Source organism: Kogia breviceps, chromosome 14, assembly GCF_026419965.1.
Source record: "Kogia breviceps isolate mKogBre1 chromosome 14, mKogBre1 haplotype 1, whole genome shotgun sequence".
NCBI classification, from domain to species: Eukaryota; Metazoa; Chordata; class Mammalia; order Artiodactyla; family Physeteridae; genus Kogia; species Kogia breviceps.
Genome location: NC_081323.1, coordinates 76,642,837 through 76,655,162, shown reverse-complemented (window position 1 = coordinate 76,655,162; position 12,326 = coordinate 76,642,837). Strand labels below are relative to the sequence as shown.

At 39.7% G+C, this 12,326-nt stretch overlaps 1 protein-coding gene and 1 pseudogene across 20 annotated transcripts in view; both read right to left on the bottom strand.

Annotated features, from left to right (window-relative positions):
- Positions 1 to 12,326, bottom strand: part of RABGEF1 (RAB guanine nucleotide exchange factor 1) — a 106,820-nt gene that overhangs the window by 26,448 nt on the left and 68,046 nt on the right. For 19 of the 20 annotated variants that reach the window (XM_067011864.1, XM_059036640.2, XM_059036642.2 and 16 more), the window contains 3 exons: positions 4,991 to 5,072; positions 3,963 to 4,095; positions 2,600 to 2,691 (listed from right to left, as the gene is read on the bottom strand). In XM_067011864.1, coding sequence (XP_066867965.1) covers positions 2,600 to 2,691; positions 3,963 to 4,095; positions 4,991 to 5,072 — 307 coding nt within the window. Of the gene's footprint in view, positions 1 to 2,599; positions 2,692 to 3,962; positions 4,096 to 4,990; positions 5,073 to 7,999; positions 9,303 to 12,326 lie in introns of those variants that run through there. The other variant, XM_067011883.1, reaches the window with a different exon arrangement.
- On the bottom strand, positions 9,952 to 10,672 carry LOC131740653 (grpE protein homolog 1, mitochondrial pseudogene; annotated as a pseudogene).

The following is a 12,326-nucleotide window of genomic DNA, read 5'->3' as shown; positions in this document are numbered from 1 at the left end:
TTTTTTTTTTTGCGGTACGCGAGCCTCTCACTGTTGTGGCCTCTCCCGTTGCGGAGCACAGGCTCCGGACGCGCAGGCTCAGTGGCCATGGCTCACGGGCCTAGCTGCTCCGCGGCACGTGGGATCTTCCCGGACCGGGGCACGAACCCGTGTCCCCTGCATCGGCAAGCGGACTCTCAACCACTGCACCACCAGGGAAGCCCCTTTAATGGGGTTTTGAAAACAAAGTAGATTGTACTTCTAGGTCAGTCAACCTGGGCACTACGGACATCTGGGCTGGATAATTCTGTTGTAGTGGACTGTCCTGTACACTGCAGGATATTTAGTAGCATCCGGGGGTTCTACCCACTAGAAGACAGAGGTCAACAGAAATGGCAAAGGCCTCAGCTCAGTGTATTTATAAATAAAACTGACAGTCCTGATTAGTAGCACACAGGACAATTTGGAGAAATTTCACTGATTATCTCCATATTTAAGACCGTTGTTACAGACTGTCCTTTCTAAGGCTGACAAGTTTAGAGTAGGAAGAAAGTGATCATAGAAACTTTGGTCCTCAGAGACAGAATGTGTCTGCACTTGGAGTGGCAAGAAGAGGGGGCTAAGATGAGAGAGTAAGAAGGCTTTTAAAATTTTGTGGCTGTATTTTTACTATAAAAGGATCTCTTGAAACACCATCTTAGATGCCTCAAGAGAAAAGTTCCACCTCTCAAATTCTTTTTTAACATCTTTATTGGAGTATAGTTGCTTTACAATGGTGTGTTAGTTTCTGCTGTATAACAAAGTGAATCAGCTATATGTGTACATATATCCCCGTATCTCCTTGCTCTTGCGTCTCCCCCCCCCATCTCCCTCCCCCGTCCCTATCTCCCTCCCACCCTCCATGCTTTGTGACCACCTAGAGGGCTCACAAAGCACCGAGCTGATCTCCCTGTGCTATGCAGCTGCTTCCCACTAGCTGTCTATTTTACATTTGGTAGTGTATACATGTCGGTGCTACTCTCTCACTTCATCCCAGCTTACCCTTCCCTCTCCCCGTGTCCTCAAGTCCATTCTCTACGTCTGTGTCTTTATTCCTGTCCTGCCCCTAGGTTCTTCAGAACCATTTTTTGGGGAAAACTTAAGTACAAGTTTCAGGCTTCATCTTTGATCTCTTATGGATGTTCCCTCAGCAAAAGGTGGGGTTGGAGGTGGGTCTTGACCCAAAGTAGTCATTCATGGGACCCATGAGTAGCCTAGAAGAAAAGCTCTGAACAACAAAGTGGACAGTATTTAGTGAGGCCAATTAAACTCTACACAGGGAAATACAGAAAATAATTCATTTCTTAATGAGTGCTGAAATGCAAAGATGTACATAGAGAAGCAGAACCTGAGAAAGTGGAAGAATTATGTTAACCAGGAGATAATTCAGTCCCTAGAGGGGCCTTGAAGCTAAGTTTCTGTGACAGCCTCACCTCCCTTCCAACCCTAAGAGTATCTTAAGCAAACCCCCACCACCACATTTCTTCCCGTAACTTGAGTCTCTGGTTCTGAAAACCAGTGGAGCCTACTTAATGGCGCACCTCCAGCTTAGCTAACATCAGCTGGCCCGCTCTCCTTCCCAGCAGAATTTCATTGACAATCTCTAAAGCAGCAAGTCTTTCTAACTCTTCTCCTTAATTAAGAAGTTGGGCAAGTTGGATGTCTTCTCCATTAGGAGGTGTTTTTTTTTGTTTTTGTTTGTTTTTTTTTTTAAACTTTTGTGTTGCACTTCTGCTGGATTATTCCTATGAATAAGAAAGAGAAACCTTATTAGATGCCTGGACCTGTCCAGAATGTCAGAGCCACATCGATTTAGGGCACTTCATTTACTTCTTGAACAAACCAGAGAAGTAATTCAAAGCACATCTCTGATGAACAACCAATCAGAGGCATCATTTTTTTTAAAACTTTATGATTTTGTCAGACAAAGATTTCTTAGATTTCTTTAAAAATATATACATATATTTATTTATTTATTTTATTTAGTTGTGCTGGGTCTTAGTTGCGGCTCATTGGCTCCTTAGTTGCAGCACATGGGCTCCTTAGTGGTGGCTTGTGGGCTCCTTAGTTGTGGCATGTGAACTCTTAGCTGCAGCATGCCTGTGGCATCTAGTTCCCTGACCAGGGATAGAACCTGGGCCCCCTGCATTGGGAGGGCAGAGTCTTAACCACTGCACCACCAGGGAAGTCCCTAGAGGCATCATTTTAATATATAATTCTAGCTTGGGGATGACCCTACCTCACCAATTCCACCTCTCAAAATTATTTTGAATATATAAATGCAACTGAGTTTTAAGAAATTTACCCTAGCTGTATTTGACTTTAGTTCAATGCTCAAGAAATAAGTCATGGAAAATGAAGGGGGAAAGTGGTTTACCTGCCAATCTGCATGCTTCGAATTCATAAAACTAACACTCTTAAATCACTTTTACCACATTCCAACATAGCTTTGGCAGTTTGCATTTTAAAAGTACTTTAGGAACCTGTCTTTTTACTCGCTGAAATAAGTATAGATTTATAAAGCCAAATGCTAACTTCAAGGGAAAAGCATCCAAATATAAAAGCTCTCAGTTTCACTGACCTGTAATGGCTTTCACCACCATATCAGACACTTCTGGAATTTCTTCATTAACAGGGACACAAAGCATCTGAGGTGTAACCCAGTGCAGGGCTCTACCGAGAGAGAGAGAGAGAGAGAGAGACAGACAATTAAGAGAAGTTCCAAGGATGGACTGTCAGCAATTATCTTGCCATTTCCTCAGTTAGGGGAATGGGGATGGGGCACCACCGACTAATCAGGCAAACCTAGGCGCACGCACATATTAGGAGCTCCGCTGATGTGCCGAAGTAACTGGAATCCTAAAACAAGGCTTCCCTTCTGCACTTATCACAAGAAAGCAGAAGACAATTTCACCAGTTGAAATGAGATTATACTATGATTGAAAAGCACTTGATCTTTGAGACTGAGGATTCGAGAAGACTCTGCTGCTCCCTGTCCTTGCTGTTGCCTTTTCGGCTCTGCCCTCGACTTCTGAGGCACACCAGAGCCTGAGTAAGAGGTCAACAAGCATGTGTCACTTCTGCCTGAATCACTGAGGTTCCTGGTCACATGCTACCTTTGCTCCAGAGATTCTGCTGCTGACCCTCACCAGCTGCCTGACTAACACTCTCACCATGCAGCGCAGGCCAAAGCCCACCTAGTTACTTCTGGCTCTGTCTTCCATCTTCCCAAGATCAACTCCTCACTTCTGGTGAGACCCCATCAAGTACAAAGCTACCAATGACCAGCCCCGCTGTCTGGGAACCCCATTTGCGATTCCTAGGCCCCTCTCCTCCAGAAGCACCTCATCACGCTCAGGCTTGGCCCTGTTCCCACATGTAGACAGCCTCTTTCCTCAGTGTTTTGCTGCCATTGGAATGCAGAGCACTGGGGTTCACTCTTCTGGCCATGGAAGAGTGGGTGCTTTGCGAAGTGTTAGCAACCCAGTGGTAGCGGGAAGATGCAACTGGAGGAATGGCTGAATCACATCACGAGCAGCCGTGGAAGGAATGAGGAAAAATGACACACACTGCCTTGACATTGATACTCACAGCTTCCTGCCTGACAAGATAGTTAGTGCAGTGAAATGAGAAAACAGTGAAATTTCCTCCTGTTCCTTGGAGATTTGGGAGATTTAAACAGTCTCACATATCAAACATGGTTCTTATCTAAAGCTGCCTGGATTCAAATGAATAAGCAAGATGGTGACTTGAGCCTTTTCATCCTGTCAATTTACCACATTCCTTTTCTTTCTGATGCCACAAAGGAGTTTATATGCTAAGGATGGCAGGTACCTAAGCTGTTACTTGCCCTGAAGGTTTGAAACTCAAGTGTCCTGTTTTCCTGCAACGAGTTCTTCCAACAGGAGGTAGTAAATACAACAAGAAAAAGAACAATCAGCTACCTGATCCTTTTTTGAATAGCGAGATCTTTCTTCTCATCATCAGTAGTTTCTGGACAGAACACATACTTATAGAGACGAGTCATGATGTACTTTTCAATCTGATCCATTATCTTCTCAACTCTTTCTGGAGGCACTGAAATATCCAAATGGATATTTGAATGAAGGATGAACATTTAAAATTAAGAGTATGTTTTCACAGTACTTTCAATGTAGCAGAAAACTAATTTACCAGAAATACATTAAATATACTCAGAAACAAAAGTATAAGATGTTTCATTAAAAAGTACCCTTTAAAAAATTACCTCAACTTTTGGGGCTGCCTTTTATAGAATCCCTACTTCTAACTTAAGCTGTCTGGCAGGACCTAACAGTTGTACACCTTGCCAAGTAGCAAGACCTCAGCATGGGTCATTCCCTACTGCTACATTAGAAAAGCACATGAAATTCCCAAGACTGATGAATGCTGACAAGACTCACCCTTTCATTTTTCTGAAGTTTCCTATGAAACCTTAGGGGTTGCTCTGAGGTATACATATAGGGCAGATTTGTCAGATACACATGTATGCTAAGTACACTAGGGTGTACTACATCAATGCAAGTCAAATTCAAGAAGAATCCCTAAAAAACTAAAGCATGGCCAGTGGTTCTCAATTTCTTTCCTGCCCCAACCCACATGAGGAATACATGGTCATGAATAATGACTCACCAAGATGGCAATTCCAAGATGGGGGTTTCATTTAGAAGCCTCCCAACGGGTTTTAATCTGTCCCTACCCCTAATAAAATTATTAAACATTGTTCAAGAAATTATCCAATTGCTAAATTATCTTGGAATGATATACATGGTGGTATTCAAAGACACTGCTAAGTATAACACCAGCTACCCGAATGTCAGTGACGAGTAATTTACAGAACAGAGCAGGCAAACCAACCAAGCCTTTTGAGAAAGAGGGAAACTGCCAGGAGACTCAGCAGTAGGCCCTATGCAACTACCAGCAATCCCTCAAAGGCAGGCTAACAAGGTATTACCTTTTCCGCGAGTCTGCATTTTCTCTGCCACATTCTGGTAAAAATCCTGAGTACACTCTGACTGCTCCTCAATGCTTAAATCCTGAAACAAAGGGACAAAGAGTCTGCTTAGTAGCTGAAGAAGGGTCACGAGGAAAGCTCTGAATTTTACAAAACACACTCCTTGAACTAATCTCAAAAGTACTTACAAATTAAATTAATGCTGCAGGGGAGAAAGCCTGTCCATTAATATTATTTACAACATTCTATGACCTCTCACTTCTTCTTGCTGTATATACACATTCTTATACAGGTACAATGCATATTTTGATAATTTGCATGTTTATGTACATTTTGATTTATCTAATCTACTTAACCATCTGATGGCTTTATAATATTCCATTATATTAACCGATTTATTTAACCACTTCTACCGCTTTGTATTTGGGTTCTTTCCCTTTTTTTGCTAATTATATATTGCAGCTATAAACAACTATGCGAAGACTGTTTATTTTAGGTTATTTCTTTGTGATTCATTTTCAAAAGCGGCATTAACAGCTTAATAAGTCTGGACAACTTTACAGCTCTAAATATCCATTGCTAGATATATAAGCCTCAGAAACTCCAAGTACAGTCATTAGCCACGCAGGTGTGCTTGTTTCTCCACAGCCCCTCTAACACTGAGCTTTATCGTTTTTATTTGGTTTTACTGATTTTACAGGTGTAACACAAATATATATATTCACATATACTTTCTTCCAAAGAATATCTGAAGTCTATATAAAAGATAAACAGAGTTCAGCACAATAACCTAGAAAATGATAAACAAAACAAAACACGGAGAGAAACAGAAACAGAAAGTAGAGCCAGGAAAGATAACACAAAAATGTATTCCTTGAAGATAAAGAAGTGAGCAAAAAGTCAGCCCATAAATTTGTCTCTAACTAAACTTTCTAGCAATCATCACTAAGATGAAAAGAGTCACATAACTGAGTGTCCAAAATGTAAAAGCAACCTAATTCTTCAGGTGAAATTCTGACACCAAAATCAGGAATTTCTCCAAGGGTTCTCATAGATTTCATCACAGATGCGCATGAATACGGCCCAAGACGAATTTCACTGCTTCTCACAGACCACCTCTGCACAGGCCAGTGACACGGGCCAATAAAGCCCTGATGAAGCACGCAGACCCTGATGCTTCGGCTACCTTAGAAAAGATGCCTTGGGGTGAGGGACAGTGACCAAACCTTGCCTATCTGCCTTCACAATGCCTATCCCGTCGACCCTTCCCTGGTTTGCGTCCTCATTCTCTCTCACCTGGAGTTCAGCTGCTCTCCCCACATGTGATCTTTCTCTTCTCAACTGATCGTCATATCTTACGATCTGGTCCCCACTTACCCTGCCGGGTTACCTATTGTTGAGAATCTGCATTTAGTCTTCCCGCCTCTCTAACACTGTGAAATTCTCTGTCCAGATGACTTTTACTCCTCTCCAATCCTCCAACAGCTGCCCAAGGAAGTTCCACAGTATCTCCGTTAAGGCTCAGTCCACATCTTGCCTCCTCTAAGAAGGTGCCCTCCATTCCCTCGGTCAAAATAACTTTGCAGGCCTCACAGCACTCAGAGCACTCTGTGACCACCTTGACTGCACACTTGTTACTGCCTGAATGTTTTTTAATACCGTTAAACCCTTCTCTGGTCATTAAGAACAATGCTTCAACAGCTGAATTTAGCTCCTCTCTGTAGGTGAAACAAATCTTAATCTGCTTTCTTCTAAGTTTTTTCCTGCTTAGCTCTTTTATTTGGCTGGCATGTAAGGTTCATAGTATGAAAAACAGACCTTAAATAATCTGCATACAAACTTCCCTTTGTCAGTGGCAATTAGTGAAAAGCAATCCTGTTCCCTTTGCTTTCCAATTCTCATATAATTTGCTCCTGAGAAACTGAATTTATTTCTGGAATCCCTAAGTTTATTTCACTGCTCTCTTTCTCTTCTCTCTCTCTCTACATATTGAATATATATATATGAAAATCATATCTAGTGGTAACTTTCATTTTAGTATATTTTGAAGTCTGCTACATTTAGAAACCTTCCCTCACAAACCCCTGCTTCCTTCTTTTTCCAGAATAAACAACATAACACTGTAATTTAATATTTTAAGTGTTCATGTTGACCTGCAAAGTATTTGTAAATTTATCTTTTTGTTTTCCTCAGCTAGATCCAGGAGTATCATACTTCCTCAGCTAAATCCAAGATAAAATCCAGAAACAGTCTTAATTCTTTGAATGAGCCTCTAACTTTCCATATTAGATTAAGTGATTATTTAATATTTAATCTTTTTATTGCTATTGTCTTTAAAAATTGCTATTTTTTAAAAAATGTGCTAGGCTCTTTAGCTTTTTATCTCTGGCATCTTGTACTATAACTAAATTTTGTGGATCTATCTCACCATGTTGCTAAATTTATACCTCTATTGGTATTCTACTTTCCCTCGGATTTTCCAGTAAGATTATTTTTCCTCAATTTCTGGAAAATGATATTTCTATCCATTCTAAAAACATTTACTACATGGTTAGTAGACTTGCCAGCCACTGTACAAGACAATATAAAAAATATTAAAATTCTCAGGGGGCATTCAGGTTAAACAGGAAGACTGAATGCACATAATTCAGTACTTTCTGCAATGGATTATCTACTTAGGTAGCTTACACATGGTTACCTTTCATTTGCACCAAATCGTAACACTAAGAACACACTTCATTCTTGTGATTATTACTAGTACTTACTTCTAACCAGAAACCGTGACCTCCTTTTACAGGCCTAAATGGCCTGTTTCACAGGTGGCAATGGATCACCTATCCCTACACCAGTTCCACACAATCACTAATTTTGTTACAATTCAGAAAACTCCTTTTTATATTTCTATTTCTCTTGCACAGATTTACACTTCAGTACAGTGCTTAATTCGTAATGTGAACTCCCTTGCCACTCTGTCCTCTTTTCCTGCTTTAGATTATTTGGAGGACTTACCACTGTTTTATATTGTAAATTAGTTTCTTGTCTATCTTCTCCACTAAAATGTCAGCTCCACGCGGGCGCTGTTCACTCCCGCACCCTTGGCGCCTGCACCCTTGGCGCCTACAACAGAGCCAGGCATAGTGCTCGACACTAGTTGAATGAAAGAAAGAATGAAAGTGGCCATTTACTGTTGTTCCACCCTTTATAATATTGTAAAGATGTGGGGGGACAATTCTACATAGACCTCTCCTATTTCTACACATCTTGTGAGGAGAGACACTGACTGCCTTTGTTCTGCACACTTTTCAAGGATAGCTGTATAGCAGACAGGACTGGAAGACAGAGGTAGAGCCTCCCTTAAGTGAAAAGGGTAGATTGTTTACTGTCTAGTATAATAATGTTTCCCTCTGGGGCAAAGGTCAGGCAAGCTCATGGCCCTATAAAAGATCCTCTTCTCTACTGTAACTTACTGCATGTGCAGGCATTAGCTGGTCTTCTTTGCACTGCCCTGTGGGAATTGATACGTAGGGAATGGGTACAAACGCTGATATACTCTGGTTACGGCTAGTGCTGTAATAAACTGGCCTCTCTTTTTTCTGACCCAGGAGGCTTGTGTCTTCTGCCAGTATCCATGAAACTATGGCAGGCTAACTTTTACCCTGCAAGGAGAGTACGTCTCAGATCCTTCAAAGTTCTTGCCAAAGGAGCTAAGTGATATGATTGCAGGTTTGTGCTGGTAAATTCTTTTAAAGGTTTTTTCATAGTTTTCTAAGAAAAAACACAGTCTAGCGGCGTAAATGAACACTTTTCTTTAAGTATTCTCTAGCCAATGCCTGGGATCATCTTTTCTATAATGTCTGTGTAAAGCCATTTTATTTTTTTGCCTAAAAAACTTTTTCTTTGTAGTGTAAAAGTTTGACAAGTGGGTATATTCCTTTGAATATTCCGAGAGGGTCTCTGTATTCTTTCTTAACTGTCTGGCTGAAATCTTTTTTCTTTTTTCCACCCCCGTTTTGAAAATCTTTGACTATTTCCTTAATTATGTTTTCTGTGTTATTTCATCTTTAAAAACTGGATCTCCATGATCTGTTTTCTGGATTAATTTTCTTTTGTACTACAGTTAACTGTTTGATCTATTTAGGTTTTAACTTTAATGTTCATTTTTTTTTATTGCTATTTTCTGCTGCCTTCAATAAATTTTTTGGGAAACTAAACAGATTAGGACTTTACTCCTCCTAAATAAAACTTAAAATTAAACATTAACATTTAAAGTACAACAAGCATGCAGTCCTCAGATTTTAAGATAGTCCACCTTATCAGGGAATATATCTTGAGGTCATGTAGCTAGTTGAATACAGATTGAAACATTTCTACCTTTAGATGAACAAAACAGAGCAAAAGTAATTGATTTTTGTCAAATTCAATTACTGGCAAAATGAAGGTGGTAAGAAGTGTTAAGGTATATATATGTTCATTTCATATCTCTAAGGAAAAGCCAGTAGTGGATCACTTTCAGGAGCTAGATAGTTACAAATTACAAATGAACTCAAATATGCTCTGTACAAACATCATCATATCATTTTTCAGCAACAGAAATGTTTAAACTTGTGCCTTTCCTTCAATGAATGAAATGTGTAGGGGGCTAAGTGCTCCAGTAACTCCCATTTTACAGTGAGATGCAGAAGAATCAGTGCAGTTGGTGCAGTCAGGTAGCCAAACTGCAGAATTCCCAAAGATGCTGCATTCATTTAAAACACTCTGATGTCACCAGAGTTTGAGCAGATACAGCATTATTCATGACACTCTAGAGGTCCAGTAGTATCCTGTTGGCCTCTTCTGCAAGTACGTGACATTACTAAACATGTAGTCCTAAAAATCAATGAACAGACTCCCGAATTAGAGTTCCTTAATGCAATTGTGTGTTTAGCATTGGTTACTTGAGTTTTCCAACAAGGTTTAGGAAAAGATTAAAAGTACTCATAGATGAGTAAAGTGAACCAGGCTTTCAAGGAGTATAGCAGCTAGTTTAAAAAAATCTCTTCAAGAGGCTGCTACATTTCTTTCACCACTCGCAGCAGGGTGGGCCTTTGGGTGTGCCCGTGCAGTTGTACCCCACACTAGCACCACTGTGCCCAGTTCCTTCCCCTCAACCAGCACGTGGAACAAGGCCTCACGTCTGTAAGAGTCAAAACTTGGCTAGATCTGAACCATAACTGGTTCAAGTTAAGTAAGCCATGCTTCGTGAACACCTTCTGAATGTGGACTTCAGTCCTTACAAGGCCCTCATAGAGGCTCCTCAGGTGACAGTTATCATCTTTTACTTCTTCATTGTGTTGCCTTCTCCAAAATGTCTGCAGCCTCTCACAAGTCCTTGCAGAAGCTCTAAAAACCATTTTTCCATAATCTCTTTTAGCTGCTCTTTTAGCTTGACCTTCCTGTCCGTGAGGATCTTCTCTGTAGAAGGAGTATCTCTCTTCTGGTCCACTCTGAACCACATCCTCTTCCATTCTGGCCACTGTTCTTTTGTTTTGCAGCTGTGCACAATAGGAAAGGGCCTGAGAAACAATGTCAAAGCTGGGAGACTATATCGCACCAGCCTCACCCACTGAGCCATCAAGGCTGCCTTGTATGACATGTTCTTGATTATTTTTCTTCATTCATTACTTTTAACACAGTTATCAACTCAATCTTTTACCTAGTTTTCTTTCTTATGATGTATACACATTCTATCACCTCAGATGTTTTCCCATTGCCCCGCTGCTTCACTTCTCATCCTTAATGCCTCTAATTTTAAAATTAACCCAGAACCATTAGGTCCTGGGTTACTTCCCCCAACCCCCTGATTTTCTTACCATAATTAAAGCCTACTTTGTTGATTAAAGTTTCTTTGTTTTGAATACATGCTTCTGCTCTCCTAACAGTAATTACACAGCAGGGCAAACTACTCCTTACACACACATATGGTTTAGAATTGTAAAGCTGTTTTAAAATATAGGAGAACACCTATCTTTTTACTTATTTTGGGGAAGAGAAGATATAGCCACATTTTAAATTATTATATTTCCTTTCTCCTCATTCAGGTTTAGAAAACAGTTTTTCAGGAGAATTAATATCAGAAAAACTTTAAGTATATAATATAATCAATACCAGACTTTTACAGAATGAATGGCTGGGAAAAGAACACTGAAATCAGCAAAAGGTCTTAACATTGTGCTTGACTGCTTCCTTTGCAAGGAAAAAGAGCATATTTGAACTACTACTAATAAAGAAATCGTGTTTTAAAAACAGCATTGAAAAACCCAGAAAGTTCATTTATTAAAAAGCTTTAATGCAATATCCAATAAATCAAAGGGTCTAAATTTTGAGGTAGCAGAGGGTTACAAAGGTTATACTTTTAAAAATGGAGCAAGCTACACTTTCAGAACAGGGGAAAATGTATGTGAGGGATTTATCAACAATTAGCAAGGGCAGGATTTAAACGGTTTGGGCAGCAAAAGAGTTTCTCTAGGAGTCTTATTTACTTTGATCTACTTTGATTTGTGTGTTTTGAAAATATTTTCATATGAATAAATTTGTGGAAAAAAATTTTTTTACCAAGTCAGGGAGCTCATTAAGTTAGAAAATATGGTTTTCAAGTTATGATGGGAAAGGTGAACATCTAGCTGGGTCTATATAATGCTTTAAAATTACCCTGGGCACATACAGTTTTTCATCCAAATGACAAAGAAATCTAGACATTCTTCATTTCACTGGTGACCATATACACCCCTGAGTCCATGGCCACTCTTAAACCTATTTGAAGCTTGGTTCTCACAGTGAGATTCTTAAATTCTAGTTATGTAAACTAAATATGTAACAATAATAAGTTTAAAAAACTAAACCTTGTAAATTCTTCTTTAGCTTCTTATTAGCACCCCACTCCCTCCCCCCCTCCCCTTCCCATTTTCTCAATAAAATTTAAATTCCTGCTGTGGTGACTTCGAAGAAGAAAAAAGTAGCTGATGACAATTGTATGTTCAACATAAATGAATTCTGTGTTAATGATGTCACTGCCTGTCCTGTGTGTAATAGAAATATCTCTTAAAGAATGTGAAAAGGGACAAGGGACTATTAAGTAGCTAATGAGATTAATCAAAAAGAAAAAAGGGTAAAAATATAAACCCTTCAGCTTCCAAAGAGTCTTAGCAAACAACATTTGTTGAAAAGTCAAGTGTTACATTGTAATCCTGCAATGTGTGTGGATTATGTAGGTGCTGAATGAAATTTCAGCCAAAAGAGATACCTTCTGGGAATGAGGAAATTTTTAAAAAAAATCTCAGTAGAGATATTAAATGTTTCC